Source organism: Mastomys coucha, unplaced genomic scaffold, assembly GCF_008632895.1.
Source record: "Mastomys coucha isolate ucsf_1 unplaced genomic scaffold, UCSF_Mcou_1 pScaffold5, whole genome shotgun sequence".
Lineage (NCBI taxonomy): Eukaryota > Metazoa > Chordata > Mammalia > Rodentia > Muridae > Mastomys > Mastomys coucha.
Window position 1 is genome coordinate 26485730 of NW_022196911.1, and position 17584 is coordinate 26503313.

General features: G+C 41.2%; 1 protein-coding gene across 2 annotated transcripts; it reads right to left on the reverse strand.

Moving 5' to 3' along the window:
• Nucleotides 1–6052: 6052 nt before the first annotated feature.
• Nucleotides 6053–17578, reverse strand: CUNH5orf47 (chromosome unknown C5orf47 homolog). Of its 2 annotated transcripts, none has more exons than XM_031353923.1 (4): nt 17239–17578; nt 10422–10507; nt 8748–8846; nt 6053–6913 (listed from the first exon to the last, which is right to left on the reverse strand). In XM_031353923.1, the coding sequence occupies exons 1-4, from the start codon at nt 17534–17536 to the stop codon at nt 6881–6883; spliced, it is 516 nt and encodes a 171-aa protein (XP_031209783.1). In that variant the 5' UTR covers nt 17537–17578; the 3' UTR covers nt 6053–6880. The 2 variants fall into 2 exon arrangements, with proteins under 2 accessions (XP_031209783.1, XP_031209781.1); XM_031353921.1 differs by having other exon boundaries at nt 17236–17578.
• Between the last annotated feature and the right edge of the window lie 6 nt (nt 17579–17584).

The following is a 17584-nucleotide window of genomic DNA, read 5'->3' on the forward strand; positions in this document are numbered from 1 at the left end:
GGGAGAAGTGGGCCGGGAAGTGTGGGGAATCAGAGTGCTGACGGGCGGGCAGGCACTGTGCACAGGACAGAGAACAGGCTTTCCTCCATCCTCTGGGCTGGGAGATGGACGTCAGCCCACGAGCTGTTGGCAGACTGAGCCAAGTGAAGGCATAATTCAAAAATTATATGAATACTCCATATTTTTGGAAAGTTGTTTATATAGAAATAATGAGGAGAATAAAGAATTCTGGGGATCAGGGATACTGTGACAAGTAGCAGACATCACGTGTTCACAGGAGTTGCTTTAGGAATGACATTCTATTCAAAAGATTCTTATGAAGCAGCCAAGAAACAAAGGCCAGGGCTGGATACTGGCTCAGCAGAGGAGAAGGTGCTTTTCCAGAGGGCCTGAGTTCAGTTCCCAGACCTCTGGTTGGGTAGCTCACAACTGTCTGTAATACCAGCTCCAAGGAGTTCAATGTCCTCTGCTGGTGTCCGAGGGACACACATACACACACATACACACACACACACACACACACACACACACACACACACACACACACGCACACGCACATGACAGAAAACATATATACATAAATGTAGTGGGTTGGCCTGATGCTGTTTGTATTCTGATGTTAACATTGCTTGCTCAAGAGGGGTTGCCCCCAAGGAGAGGACCATGATGTCATGTGAACCTTCTCCCCATCTTAACCGGTCAATAAAAGGCTAGAGCCTGTGATTGGGCAGTGTAGGGGAAAGGTGGGACTGGAGGCTTGAGAGTGGGGGAGGGGCGGGTAGGAGGAGAGGAAGAACCTGCAGAAGAGAGAGGAAGAGAAGCCATGATGGATCAGAACCACATGGCTGAGCGAACCAGCAAGTAGCAAGGGGTCTTATAGCTGGGGAATAAACTGGAATAGTGTTAGATCTGCCCAGTCTAGGCACATAGCTCAAAATTACAATATCTGCTTGTGTGATTTGTTTGTTTGGTTGGTTGGTTTTTGTTTGTTTTTTTGAGACAGGGTTTCTCTGTATAGCACTGGCTGTCCTGGAACTCACTCTGTAGACCAGGCTGGCCTCAAACTTAGAAATCCGCCTGCCTCTGTCTCCCAAGTGCTGGGATTAAAGGCGTGCGCCACTATTGCCCAGCCTGGTTGTGTGATTTTTATATGTGCTTATTAGGGTTTGAAATTCCAGCAACTGTAAAAATAAAAATGAATTTTTTTTAAATTAAAAGAAAAAAAAATCTGAGTATAATTGGCTAAAAAGAGCAAATAGAAAACCATGGAAATATGGTCTTGAAATGAAACTACTAAATAGGACCACTTGGTTATTTTTCATCCACAAAAACCAAGACCTTGAGAAGGTAGAGCACTGGGAGAGCACATGCCTCCTTCATCTGACAGGTCGAGCAGGGACACCAGTTTAAACAATGTAAGTAACAGAGTTCTACTTGCAAATTATGTATATTGTAGTAACAATAAAACTAATGATTTAGTAATTAACATTTTATAAAACATAGAAACATATAAAACACTTCAAAAATGAAAAGATAACAATATTCAGAGGTAAAGTCATTAATTCTGGTGTAAAAGAAACAAAAATAAAGAAGGTATTTGTTGCAAGAGATTAAAAAGAGAAGAACAATCATAACAAACTTGAGGAAATCAGGAAAATGAAAATGCATTTTAAATTAATAAAATTAATACATTATCCTAAAACCAAACTTAATGCAGTTCAATGAAAAGGTGAGAGTCAATCTTTTGAAAGTGACTCTGTAGTAAATGAATATTAATGATGAAATGAACCTCTATCCGATGTACAAAATTCCAGGCGCGTAGGAAGTGTGAATAGCGCGTCAGCGCTCCATTGCTGGGACAAAATATAAGGGGAAATCACCATAAATGCAGGGAGGATTTCTCCCCTGACTAATGATTTCAGTTTCTGGTCATTTAGAACCACATTTTTCTGGGCCAGTTGTGGGGCAGACCATTGCAGCAGGACGTGTTGGTCCAACGCCACTCACCAAACTTAATGGAAGATCAGGATATTAAAATACTAACCTAGAGGAGGAGGTGGTAGACTGTGATCCCAGGACTTGGGAAGCTGAGGCTAGGACACTGCAAGTCTGCAGCCAGCCTGGGCTACATAGTCAGGTAGACTGTGACCCCAGAACTTGGGAAGCTGAGGCAGGAACACTGTAAGTCTGCAGCCAGCCTGGGCTACATAGTGAGGTTTTGTCATTTAGTGCTGACAAGAGGAAGTGTTTTGTACTTTGAAGTGTTGTTGGGAGCACTCTCTATGTTTCAGCTCATCTAGTCTTTACGATGACTTGCCAGGGTTAAGTATTAGTCACTTGTTCAGTTTACAAAGAGGAGATTTACGTACAGAGAGATCAAACGACTTATCCAAGAGGTAAAGATCTGACTCCAGGCAGTCAGTAAAGTGTTCATAGACAAAAGGAAAATAAAAAAAGAAGGCAGAGTGAGGATGGGGGGTGGAGAGATGGAGGTGATCAGAATGTATTATGCTCATGCATGAAGTGAAATAAATTAATAAAAAGCAAACTAAAAGCGTCTGTATTATCCCAAAGAATCAGAGACTTGATCTCTTTAGTGCTGAGGAAGGACCCTGATGGTCTCCACAAGAGCCCTACTTCTGACAAAGGGAATGATGTTTAGGGACAGTGGCAACCCTCCTTCAAGCCGCGTGGTTGAAACGGGAAATGGATCACATGGAAGGAAGAAGGAGAACTCTTACAAAACTTGGGAAAGAGCCCTGAGCACTTTCAGGGGACCCACAAGGCAGCTCACAACCATCTATAATTCCGGCCTCCTCTGGCACCAGGCACACATGTGGTACACAAGCATAGATGCAGGTGAGGCCCCCAAACTCATTAAAAAGCAACAAAGACTAAAATAAATGAATGGATGATCTGGTTTGTTTTTCATTCATTTGTTCATTCATTCAATCATTCATTCCAGCTCCAGCAAGCAGTAGAACTTGGCAGCTTTGGTCACGTGGTCTGGATAGTGTAAAGGATACAGAAGTAAAGGTGTTTTGGAACCCTTTTCACTGCTAAGGAAAGCTGCTGAGGCCAGGCTTTTGACTGGGGGAGTCTGCAGGGAGGCCTGGAGAGGCCACTGAGTGAAGCTGTGAAGGTGAGCCTGGTGGTCTTGGAGATCCTGAGCTATTGGAGATGTCAGAGTCATGAGATCCCTGTCAAGGAGAGCTGGAGTCAGGATGGAACCAGCCCAAGAGTGAAGTATATGGTAGTCAACAAAGCTGACAAGGGATCTGAAGAGTGCTTTGTCACAGGGAAATACCAACTTGGGAGTTTGTCCTGCTGCGTTTCCGTCTTGCTTTGGTCCAGTGTTTCCTCACTCTGCTCCCGTTTCCTCCCCTTTGGGATGGTAATGTATATCCTGTGCCATTGCATGTTGAAAGTCTGTGATCTGCTTTTTGACTTTTATCTTACATGGTGGTACAGTTAAGAGATTGCCCTGAACCTCAGAAGAGACTTTGGACTTTTAAACAGTCTTAAAATTGAAAGATTGTGGGGACTTGAAGTTGGACTGAATGCATTTTTCATTATTATATGGTTACAAGCATATAGGAGTCAGGGAGTGGAATTCGGTGGTTTGAATGAGAATGGCCCCCATAAGCTCATACATATGCATGCTTATTAGTCCCCAGGTGATAAGCTATTTGGGAAAGATTAGGAAATGTGCCCTCCTTGGAGTAGGTGTGACTTTATTGGAGAAGTGTTGCTAGGTGTAGTCTTTGAGATTTCAAAAGCCCACACCAGGCCCAGTCTCCCTCTCCCTCTCTTCCTCTCTCCCTCTCTTCTCCTCCCTCTCCCTCTCCCTCTTTCCCTCTCTCTCTCTCTCTCCTTCCTCTCCCTCTCTTCCCTCTCTTTCCTCTCCCTCCACTCCCCCTCTCCCTCTCTTCCCTCTCCCTCTCCTCCCTCTCTTCCTTCTCTCTTCCTCCCCCTCCCTCTTCCTCCCTCTCCCCATCTGCCTGTTGCCTGTGGGTCAGGAGGCAAAACTCTCAGCTTCTGCCTGCCTGCCTGTTGCCAGGCTTCCTGACTCAAGGACCTAACCTTCTGAAACTATAAGCAAGCCCCAATTAAATGGTTTTTTGTAACAGCTGCCTTGGTCATTGTATCTTCAGGACAATAGAACAGTAACTAAGACACTAGTCTATTTCTGTCATATATGCCATGGCCAAAGTTTTTAGTTTTCATATTCTGAGCAGGGATTGGAAAAGGTATATCTACTTCTCTTCACTGGAAACACAGTGCCTTCTGGTACAAGTCAAGAGTGGATCACTTGTGCAGACTCTGAGAGTTCAGAGGAATATGCAACATCATCATCATCTTCTATGTCTCCAGTTTTCCCAACTGGGGCCTAGACGTGGCACAGCAGAGTCAGCTCCACACTAGTATATATGGTTGAATTGTGTACCTCCAGCCATTATACCGCCATGGATGACTGGTATTGATAGAGAATCGAGGGAAAGAAAGAAAGGTGGATAGGGAAAGTTTTAGACATTCTCTGGTTCAGTTGTGAAAGCTTGTTCAGCAAAGGAAGTGGGCAGTCTTTGAGGCCCAGCTCCCTAAAGTGTTCTTGTCTCAATATCTTTGTGATAACTCAGTCACTGATAGGAACAGGCTGTTGGAAAGAATGGCCTCACAGACATGTAATAGTTGCTTCACAGTGTAACCATTGGCCATTATGTACCTTTGGGAGGAAATGTGAAAAGCTATTTCCACAGCTCCAATAGATACATGGCCAAGCTAGAAACTTCTGTCATCGCAGTAGCGCTCCTGCCTCATCTCCTCCTGGAGTAACAGACTGCTCCAGTGCAGTGTCTCTCCACCCACAGACCTCTACAGTCTAATCTCAAAAGTATTCTACTGTTGTATAAGCTGTGTGTATAAGCACAGATTCTGACATGAGTCCAGACTTTCCCAAAGCACTGATCATTTTTTCAGGTTACATCAGACATGAAAATATCCTGATCTTTAATTAGTTTCTATGCTGAAAAAAATCTGTTATTTTTCCTCATGACTGAAGACACACCTTAAACCATTTGGGTAGCCAAGAATACACGGTTGGGTAACTATTTGTTTGAGGACTGTTTCTTCTCTATTCTGTAATTGCCAAAACTTTCATTGAAACCATAGGATCTCTCCTCTCCCTATACTGCACACTTAGGCATAAAACATCTCTGGAGAACACAAAACAAATATTGAAAATATAATCATAGGTCATATTACACCACCTTGGTCATTAACTATATAGCAGGGATGCCATGGCTATCTACCATAGTGCATGGCTCATCTGTTGGTGGTGGTGCTGGGGAAGTTTGCTGTACACACAAGGGACTTGTGTGGGATAGTGGGATAGTCACAACAGTGGCAGTGTTGAGTTCACTTGCCCAGAGCCCTGCATTTGATTCCCAGCAGCATACAAATGATAATGTTATTGCTTTATCTAGTCAACATACTCTGTTTTCATCACTAATGTACATTACCTTTATTTGTAGGAAAGCTTTTAGTTTAAAGCAGAATGCCCCACTACACAGGCAGCAGGCTGTCATGGCTTGTGTTTATGGTCACCCTTACTGCAGTGGGAGTCATGCTCAGTGATGGCTTGGGCCACTTATCTTTGTGTGAGTGCACTCTAAGACACTCATAAGATGGCAGAGTCACCGTGGTACATTTCTCAGAAGGCACTGCCACAAGAATGGACTATCGGGCTAAAGTAAAATGTTGATTTAAGCAAAGAAAAAGACAAATCAGGACTAGAATTGCTGGGTGAATGTTCTCCTGGCACAGAGCAGTGGAAAGACTCGAGAGGGCGAGATGAAGAGAAGGAGGAAACATGGAAATCTTATGTCCACAGCTCCAACAGATATGCCTCTGACTTGGAAACATGAAGTCTCGGGTTCTCATGAAGGACCTGATAGGAATCCTGTAAGTAAGCTAACATCATTATTCCTATCAGCATCGGATCCTGACAGGAATCTGAAATGGTGAGCAAGACATGGTATCACACCCGCTGTTCAATATTTGAGAAGAAAATTCACATTGTATTTCTCTTCTGTTCAACAAAACTGACATAATATATTTCACCAGAAATTATTAAACAATAAATAAAGCATTTAGAACATTCATTTCCATGGAAGTCTTTAGAACTGCATGGTTCTAGAAGAGTGGGACACATTTTCTCCAGCATGACACTCACATAGTGAATTGCATACATACTGACGGATCTGATAAATGGGCTTCGCTTCCATAAAGAGTCAGCAGCTTGCACAAACATAAACATAGCTAAAATCTTTGTTCACACTCTCCACAAAATTGTATGCAGTTAGGTTTATAAACATTTTGCATTTGGCAGTAGATTTAACTTGTATAAACTAACATTTGAAACTTTATTGAGGGATACAGCAATGTGAAACTTTACTTAGAGTAGTCCAAAGAAGTTGGATAAGGCTGTGGGTGTGTGTGTGTGGAGGGAACTGTGGCTCTTATATGCAAGGCCTAGGCCATTTGCCTAGGTGACATGTGTCCTTCAACAGGGAACAGGTGGATTTACTAGTTATTTAAAGAACATACAATCACAAAACCAGGGTTGTTAGTTCTCATGAAGGGATGAAGTTGTAGCTTGGAATGAAACAAACCCACAAGAATTTAGCATATTTGCATTTTCTAACAGCTTTGTGAGGAGCTCTCACTGATGCCATGCATCATGTTGTCCAAAATACACTTTCCAGTTCTTGTCCAGTTGAGACACCTGCAGTTGGGGAGTCGGTGAGAGTTGTCTCTTCCTGTGTGGACTGAAGCAAAGTAACTCCCAGGAGTCCCAGGAAGGTGATCGCTCCCCCATCTGTTACCAATTCTTCCTCAAGTTGGTTGAGAAAAGCTGAAATAAAGCAAGTAGAAAGGAATCCAGCTTGTGTGCCCCCAATACCCAAGGGCAAAAAGGCATTGGAGAGATCTTCAGGCTCTCCCTCAAACATCTGAAAGAGAACCTGACTCCTGAAGAAGCAGGAAGCAGCGGCTGAGGAAAAGTGAAAAGAAAGGCATGTCCTTCCCAGCCTGATGATACAGATGAGGAAAATGAATAGGACTTACTCATCTGAATAATGTTTTTAGTTTACTTCCATATTCTAGGATGTAAATTTGGGTAGATGAGTTTGTCCAATTGGCTTGTTGAATAGGCATTTAACTGAAAAAAAAAATGAGCCTAAAATTTAGCCATTCAAAAGAAACCAGCTATAGAAGTGGAGAATTTTTATAATTTGTAAATTCTAATTGCATACTTGAATTTATGTCATATGCTGCTTCTTTTACCTGTTAAGCCTCTTGTTAAAATCAACGCTACATGATGCTCTAATTAGTAATGTACTGTCTTTGGGATTTGCTTTGATTTTTATGGGCACTGATTATGGAAATAGTGCCATATTGTCATGGCACATTTGCTTTAAAAAGTTGACTTAGTCTTTCTCACATTGAAACTTTCAATATTTAAAAATAAAAAATTAAATACACTTTCCTCGTACTGTTCTTGTCTACAAAAGTCTAATTGTCTTTTCTCAGCCCTGCCTTCCCTCTATTATTCCTCAAGTCTCAGAAAATGGAAGGAAATCCCCTGCTACTAAAAGAAAGGGAAAGAGAACATATGCTTAGTGTAAAGCTTCCTGTGGCTGCTCATAGTATTACAGCCTTTATCCAGTGCTATACTGCTTACAAAACATTCTTGCTGTCTTATTAAAACTTTTTCCTCAAAATTAACTGCTGTAAGTGTAATGACTCAAAAGTTGTCATTAAGTACTGAGATGTCACTGCAACAGGATGTATTCTATAGTAGAGCACACTCACCATGACAGGGTATATTCTATATTAGGACACACATGTGACAGGACATGTTCTATATCAGGACACACATGGGAAGGACATATTCTATTGTAGGACACACTCACTGTGACAGGACATATTCTATAGTAGGACTCATATGTGAAGGGTTGAAAACAACCATTTTCATTCAATTTATTATTAGTAATGTTAATTTTGTGCCACTGAATATTCTGAAAGCCATGAATTTCCTTTTTATAATGTTCAAAATCACTTGATTTACTTTGTGTGTGTGTGTATTGTCACATATGAGGAGGGCAGCATGCAAATGGAGGTCAGAGGCCCACTTGTGCTGGTTGTCACCTTTCACCACGTGGTTCCTGGGGACTGACTTCAGACCCTCAGGCTTCTTGTCAAGCTTTTTCCCAGTCTGGAAAGCTCTGACTTTCCACGCTATCAGTTAGTAAACAGTGGTGCAACTTTAGGGTAACATTCAGTTTGTGATGTTTTCTGGGGATGCAGACTTTGTGAAATAAGGTACATTGGAATGTAGCCCCCATGGAGAGGAAGTGACAAGAAGTTGAATGGAATGTGTAGCTTTATAATACATCCAATACGTTCTTCACCACTGTGGGTCCTTTGTAATTTGTGTTTAAAGACTGACATTCAAATACACAGTTAATGGACATACATGTTCTCTGCTCAGAAACGTCCAGCCAGCGCTTGCCCCGGCACCCTTACAGCCACATGCAGGACCTACCCTGCATGCCCTGCCTGAGCATGGCTGTATGCTTTAACTGTTCTATACTTTAATATTGGCCATTAGGAAATCTAATGCAATCTAATGCAAGGTTAGTACAATGCTTATACTGTATACTCTTTAATAAAAGGTGTTGACTTACTTCATTAGATAAATTTTGGCACTTCAGTCTGTGTCTGTATTTTTCGTTTTCTGCAATCATTCTGGAAATGACTTGGTGCACTTTGCTCCACACGGAGGCCTTAAAAAGATAAACACAGTAAGGAATGCTGGGTAGGAAAGTGCACTGCCTTTCCTTGGAGGCGACCAAGAACGCCTCCCTGGGTTGCAAGGTAGCCAGCGTGAAGGATGCACTGTCATGTCAGTGATCCCATGCCCACTGACTTGTCTCAAACGTCTCTCTCCATTTTTTTACCTTCTCTTCTTACAGTGTTCATATTAGCTGTCCTGAATAATGCTGACTTCCAGAAAAGAAAAAGACAGTCTGCAATGTCTTACTAAGTGGGTCTGTTGCATTCAATTTTCAAAGGCACTAAAAATAATGAATTTCTATTCCTCTGCTTATGCTGACCAGAGTTTTGTTTAAAATATATTATTTCATGCCGGGCGGTGGTGGCACACGCCTTTAATCCCAGCATTTGGAAGGCAGAGGCAGGCGGATTTCTGAGTTCAAGGCCAGCCTGGTCTACAGAGTGAGTTCCAGGACAGCTAGGGCTATACAGAGAAACCCTGTCTCGAAAAACCAAAAAAAAAAAAAATTATTTCATATTGTCTATTAATATATTAATTATATTATTTTAACCTTAATATTAATACACAGTATATATGTTATATTATATTTTATCTATAAGTAAGAATTAACTGTCTCTCCTTGTAGATAGCCAGGAAAACTTACTAGAGATTATGATATACTAGAATAGAAAAAAAACTATAAAATTAAATATCTACATCTAGACTCAAAATCATTTTTTTGCTGTTTAGCACTTTGACATTTGACAAGCATTTAAATGCTATGTAGAAACACCTTCACATATTGAAGAATGAGATGAATGGTGTACATGGTGTATGTAAATCACTCAGCCCAGTGTGCGGCACATGGCAGTCAGAGGTAAGCACTGGCCACGGTTCTTTCTCCTCAGAAGGAAGCAGGCCTTAGTGCAGTGGGAGACTGCTGCTTACTTCAGATATATCTGGTACAGGGCAGGCTACTCTGAGCGCTGTTTTAGACCATATATGGTCTATACACCAAACAAGCATGAATTTATGTGTCATGCTCAACAAATAAATTCTTTAAAGTACAACAGCAATCACAGATTCGCCCAGCCACTGCTTGGAATGTGCCAAAATGCCTGTGTCACCATGACATTTGGCATCCAGTGGAGAGAAGGGATCAGCAATAAAGTTCATCTTTGTCATCTTTCTGGGTAAAAAGTCATATATGTTCTTTGCCTTGGAAAGAGCAATATGACACCAATGCAGATGGATTCTTTATTTCTATAAAGTCTGTGATTTTCTTTCTATACAGCAGTTATCTATACTCCATGGAATACAGGTTATGCTTTGAAATATCTCCTGACAGGTTATACTTGAGTAAAGTGTATTTTATACCTTCAAATACTAGGACTATTCTTCATAGTTATTAAATATTTCCAAGCTCGGTTCCATTTCTTCCAAGGTATTTCTATTTTCTCATTTCAGAAAATTAAATTATTCAGAAGATAGACTCGCTTTCACTGCCTTGAACAGTTTCACACACTGTGTATATAGAGAAAGACCTAATATTTAAGCATGGTTAGTTTTTCTTTATACAACATACCTTTTTCCTCTCCTTCATTAGTTTGGAGGCTTCATTCAGTGGTATGGGGAAATCAAACTCTTTAGCTGCATTTTTCTGGTTTAAACCTATTTTTTTTAAAAGTAAAGATATTGATGTTAGTTCATATTTTTAAAAGCATTATCCTGAAAACAGAGGCCATAGCTGTGTCTTGTAAGCTCTTTGGGGGGATGCTAATATTTGGAGTTATATTTCTGTTGGTTTTTGTTTTGTTTTGTTTTGTTTTTAGAGTTGTACTTCTGATCAGTAGGTAATACCACCTTACTGCTCAGCTAATAATATGTTGAAAACAATGATCAGCATTTGTCCCCCTGGAGCCCTTTCTACCTGCTTTCCCCTGTCTTTAGCATGTCCATTTTAACTCTCCTCACTTCATTCCTGACATACTACACTATACCTTGGTTTCCTTTGCACACTCAACAGTTAGCTTTCCAGAGAACCTTCTCAGATCTTACAAACCATGCTGGGTTGTCACAGAAATTCACAGCTTTCTTGAGAAGTGTGTTTTCCTCTCTAGCAATCCAGTTTCTATTTTGTAGATACTAGGTAAATAATACATTTGTTGAGGTAACTCAAATGTGTTCTCAAATGGCATTTGCTAATTTGCCTGGCACATGCCATGATTCTGGGTGAGGCATAGACACGGGATGAAGGAACTTCATTCAATCACATTGTGAAAAACTCATTCCCTGGCCAATTCTTCCATTCTTCCAACCACCGAGGAAATCTGAGTTTGCCCACATGTCATTTAGAGATCTTCAAGATGTGTTGCTTTTCCTTCACGACACAGATACTTTCTAGCAAGAAACCTATTTACTACAACTGAGCAATTTGTTTTCTTGCCATTATTAGCTTGTGATTAATTTCTCTTTTAGAAAACTGCACACAAATAGTGTTCTAATGAAATGTAGCTAAGAGGAGAAACCAACCTATTTGATTAATCTATTAAGCAGAGCAGCACACACATGAGAAGGAAGAGCTTGAGCAGCTCTGCTCCTGAGTGCACACAGCCTTAAGTACGTTCATCATCCCACTGGTTCCTCCTTGCAGCCTTACCTGCTCTGCACTTACGCTCCCTAAGGTAAGATGGGAGCCATGAAGTCTATCTAAAAATATAGCAAGAAGTATAATGCTTGTACACAGAAATATGTCTGCCTGTACTGTGACTGGGTACCAACCTCTGGCACTCCAGGGACTTAGTCTCAATTTATGCTTCAGACCTCCTGGTTCCTGTCACCTATGCTTGACCCTATCAAGCTGTACCTCTTCCTGGTCACTGCAATCATCATCTGCCCTCAACAGTTTGCTCATACATTTTCCCATCTATAATCTGTCCCTATTTCAGCCTCATGTGGGAAACCTCAAATAGGTTTCTCTACCATAAAGAGAAGTCTCAAATAGGTTTCCCAATTCTGTTATCTAATTAAATACCTTTAGGGGTTATAGAAGTGAAAACAACACTATGATTTAACCAAACACTTGTTATTCATTCATTCAGTAAATGTTTAGTACATCTTGCTAGTCATTCTTGTTCCTTTAAGCCATCTGGGCTCAAAGTGCCAACATTTACTGAGTGCTTAGTCCACGCCAAATACCACACTAGGTGCTCTGCAGTTGCTGCTGCATTTATTCCTTACAGCACCCCCACCCCCCACCCCTGAGGCAGAAACCATCACCCCTCCTTGAAAGGTGATAAAGTTAAGAATCAGACTGGATAACTAAAATAGACAACAGCATATTTCTGGTTATTAACAGAGCCATGATTGTCTTTCTAACTTCCTGGCCAGAGGTCTTGATAATCTCTCCTGTCCCAGCAGACATTCTCTATCTTTGTTCTTTTGATTTTCCCATCCTGCCTCTTTCTGTCCCTGAACTTGTTATCAATGCCCTTCTCAGGTCTCTCCATAGCACAACTACTGACTTGCATACCCATTACTCACATGGAAGTCCTTTGAATACAGAATAGTCACCTGATCCATCTTGTCATTAGCATTTGACCTAATGTTTACACCATGGTAGATAGTAGATGTTGTTAAATGGATGAGTAAGTTGTTTTAATTCACCATAGACATTTAATAAATATCTATTTAATATCAAATATAAGCAGGGCTGAGTACTCTTTGGCTTAGTTCAGGTGCATGTCTGTGTCAGGGCACTCTTCCTGATTGCATCCCTGGTTTTACAAGCTCAGCAAGGAGGCCATGGGAGTTAATAAATAGCTTTGCTATTCACACAGTGGCCGGTACAGATATGGCCATCGTAGCCTCAACTTTCCCTTCTCTCTTCCAGTCAGTTATCAGTTCTGCCCATTCGCCTCCACTGCTTTAATTCTGGTCTTTCCATTTCTATTGGACTACAGCTGCTGCCTTGAAGCTGGTTTCCAACCTCTTATCAGCTACAAAACTAAATTAAATCCATCCTGTATCTGAAAATGCTAAATAAATAAATAAGAAGGCTGATCAGAACATGAAGTGCAGGAACGTTTTAAGTATATAATTGAAAGGACCAAATCCCACACAGTGTACCAAGCAAGCGGTTGGAATCAGGCAGACTCAGATAAAAGAGGATCCAGACTTTTGCAGGAAAGTCTTTCTGGCATAGTTTCTGGAACAGGGGAATAGGGGGAAGGGTCATGACATGAGTAACAAAGGAAGCCCCAGTAACATGCAAGACAGAGACATTAGGAATATCATTTTCTGACTGTAATGCAATAAAACTAGAAAGTATAACAAAACTAAAGAATATGAAGGTCCCAGGATTTAGAATCTTTAAATCAGTGTAATATGAATAAACACAATGAAATTATAGAACATGTTAAAATCGACAGTGGAGTATTGCATATTGAGATGTGTGGGAGGTTCTAAATGTGTTTTAAAAATTCATCATACTAAGTACTTCCTGTTTTAAAAAGTAAATGAAATGTCTGATTTCCAATCTACATATTCAACACAACCCTGTTAAAAATTCCAATGTATTCCTCACAGAAGTAGAAAATAATATTAAAACTCATTTGAAAGCACAAAGTATTCAGAAGAGTCAAGGCAATCCTGAACAAAAGAATACTGCTGATAGGATCAATATGCCCAATGTTAGGTCAAAGTTTCATGATAGTCACAGTAACAGAAGCAACATGGATTGAAGCCATGTAAAACCATGGATCAGAATGGGAAGTCCAGATAGAAATCAACACAGCTAGCCACTGAGTTTTGACAAAGATAGAAAAACAGCACTGAAGAAAAAAAAAATCTCCAAATGGTTCTGGGAAACTGGATAACCACATGTACAAGAAAGAAACTACTCCTCATTTCTTACCCCTAACAAAAATCAGCTCCAAATTGGTGGTGGGGATACGAGGACCTTAATGTAAGATCTGAAACTGGAAAAAGTAGAGAAAATACTTTAAGATCTAGGTATTGGCAACTTCTGAATAGGACTCCATTGCCAAGGAAATAAGGCCAACCATTGACCAATGGGATCTCATGAAATAAAAAGAAACCCTTCTGTGTAAGAAAGGGAACAGCTGGGTGAAGGAAGAGCCCACAGACTAGAAGAAATCAGAGCTACACAGCTGAGAGATTCAGAAGTAGAGTATACAAAGAACTAAAGAAACTGACCAGCAACCCCCTCCCCAAAAAAGAACTGATGAAAGGAATAGAGAATTCAGGAAAGAGGAAATAGAAATCATCAATAACCATGAAAAACTGCTTAACTCACCAGTCACCAAAGAAATTCCAATTAAAATCACATTGACATTACATATTACCCTAGTCTGAATGTCAGTCATTAAGAAAGCAACAGGGGTTGGCAAGATAGTCCAGAAAGTAAAAGACCCCTTGCGCCAAGCCTAACAAACTAAGTTTGATCCCTGAGACCCATAGGCAGAAGGGCTGAGAGTACCGACTCCCACAAGCTGTTCCCTAACTCACACACATATGCCTGACACACACATGCAATAGGCAGACAGACAGATATGCATGATTAATAGATGATAAATGAGGATAGATATAAATGATTGATAGATAAGTAAATGATGATAAATGATAGATAGATAGATAGATAGATAGATAGATAGATAGATAGATAGATAGACAGACAGATAGACAGACAGACAGACAGACAGACAGACAGACATAACAAATTCTGGCACAGATGTGGACAAAGGGAATCCTGATCTTTACACATGGTTGGTGGGAATGTAACCTACTCCAGATCCTATGGAAACCAGTATGGAGGTTCCTCAAAAAATTAAAAGTAGATCTATCATATAGCCCAGCTGTACCTCTCCTGAGAGCCCAAAAGACCCCAAGTTAACATATCATGGAGACACTTGCACATCAATGTTTATGCAACAGTATTCACACAACTAAGTTATGGAAAGATCCTTGATGTCCACAGAGAAATTTTTTTAATCCATAAAGAAGAATGAAATTATGTTGTTTTCAGGGAAATGGGTTCAGCTGGACACCCATCATATTAAGCAAGCCTCAGAAAGGCAAATATTACATGTTCTCTCATTTGTATTTCCTAGATTCTATACAGTCACATAAAACCATGTGTGTGTAGATTAAATAAAAAGAAGTAAAATTGTCTAAGGGGATAAATAAAGGGTTGAGCAAAAAGGAGAATAGAAGGTGAGGGGTGGGAAGTAGTATGTTCAATATACAATAAATATCTATAAGAAAAATGGAATGCATTTTAAAATTATTAAGAAATAAATGCCCAAATTTTAGCATACAAAGAAAAAAGTACACCAAAAGAAAGCCCAGGAAAGAGAATATGGCTAAGAAGTTGGTATTAATGGGGAAGAAACTAGAAAACAAGCTTAAGTAATAAATCAAAATCTTGTTTTAAAAATAAACAAAATACTAATGTCACCAGTACAAAGGGAGAAAGTAATACCAGCACTCTATTTAGTGGTGAAACACCAGAGGCATTTCTCCTAAGAAGAAAAACAAGGCAAGATGTCTGTTATCTCTACACCATCCACCCTGTGCCAGAGCTATTAGCCAGTATAATTAGTCAAAAAGGTTATGGTAGACATAAGAATGAATAAAAGGGAAATAAGATTATTCTTGTTTGCAAATGGGCTATGCCAGCTGGGGATGGTGGTACATATCTTTAATCTCAGCACTTGGGAGGCAGAGGCAGGTAGATCTCTGAGTTCAAGGCCAGCCTTGTATGCACAGTGAGATGCCAGCTGAAGATACTTGTAGTGAGATTCTGTCTTAAAAACAAAAAACCCACAAGTAACACATACCTGGGAAACATTTGAAAATGATGAGAATCAGTGATGGAGCTAACTACATCAGTTAGTGAATTGATCAGTGAATTAATAGGATCTAAAATGAACATGAAAAAAAGAATAGCCCACATATAGATCCCATCTAGATATGTCCAAAATAGATCTATGGAACAATGCAGACTAATACTTGCATAGGGCTAAGATTAGTGGGTCGTAGAGGCAATGGGGAGGGGCCGTGATGCCTGTGAAGGGGTACAGAGTTTCTCTATGATATTACAGTTATGCTAAAGTGGATGGTAAGGATGGTTCCACAACTCGGTGGATATGTAAGAACCATTAACGTGTGTACCATAACTGGGTGAACTGGATACACTGTTTATGAAATCTCAGTAAAGTTGCTTTGAAAAGTATAGGTAGAAGGCTGGGCCTACAAAAGATGAGCATTTTGAGATGGCTGCAATATTCTAACCCTGGCTGTAAAGTATGAAGTATGTAATTTTGCAAACCTCTTCAAAGCACACATAAACTAACCCTTGCTAAATATTTTAAGTGATAGATAGGCATCACATATTTTTCTAGTGCACTATGTAGTAAGGAACCCCATTTACAATAGGTAAGATTAAATACCAGGGAATAAAGTTACCTAGATTTATGCAAAATAGTGAATAGCTTTTTTTTTAAGATGGTATTTCTCTGTGTTGTCCTGGCTATCCTAGAACTTGCTCTGTAGACCGGGCTGGCCTCAAACGCATGGATCTGCCTGACTCTGCCTCCTTAGTGTTGGGCCACCACTACATCTTCAGATCTTCTGTGTTTTAATAGGATGCTTCAACATCTTTTATATATTTTATATGTTATATATATATATATATATATATATGTATATATGTCAGGTAATTAGCAATTTATTTTCTATTTCATTCTATGTGTGTGTGTGTGTGTGTGTGTGTGTTGTTTGTGCACCTTGTAGATGCCCGATGCCCAAGGAGGGCAGAAGAGGGCGTCAGATGCCTTGGAACTGGAATTACAATCTGTTATATGTGGGTGCTGAGGACCAAACCTACATCATCTGGAAGAATAACTAGTGCTCTTTACCCACTGAGGCATCTCTCCAGCTCCTGTAATTAGCAGTTTCAATACATGACCGTGAAAATAACCAACAAGCTCGCAAACTCCCATTTCTATGAGAGACTAAGTAGCTACATCCAAGAACTTCTCTCAGGTCTCTGGGTTCTCTTAAATGTCCTGCAGCCCTTTTACAGGTCACCCACCCACCCCATTACGTGAGTTAAAGGGATTCTCCTAAGCTTATGGCTCCAACACAGACTGGCAGGAGAGAAGAGCCTGGCTGCTCACTGACTGGAATGCTGACAGGGAAGGCTGACAGGAAGGCTGACAGATGTAAAGGTTGTGACAAAGACCAATAGACAGACTGACACAAAGGTTGACTCGAGGCCTGGCTGACAGACAAGATGGCACCGGGAGCTGCCCAGGCCCCGAGCCTGAGGTCAGCTGAGCAGGCCACTGACAGGACGACCCCTCCCGCGGCCGCACCACCTGCTTGCGCTGCTTGGCCTTGGCCCCGGGCCCTGGGCGCTCTGGACCTCCGCTGGAAAGGGGCGGAATCCGGGGTGTCGGTGACCCCGGCCTGGGAGCCGCTGGGCCGCTCTCCTCCGGGGGCGCCGGGCTCTACCGCCTCCTGCTTTAGAGCACAGCGGGCCCCCAGCCCGGCGCCTCGATGGCCAAAACCTCGGAAGCCCCTCAACTGCCACACGCCATGGCGGTGCGAGGCGAAGCGGGTCACGTAGATCAAGCGAGGCCCATCTGGCCTTTGTCCACTGCGGCTAGACGCCATCTCGGCCTCCTGTCAGGAGGCCTGCGGGACCTTGGGGTGAGCCTGAGC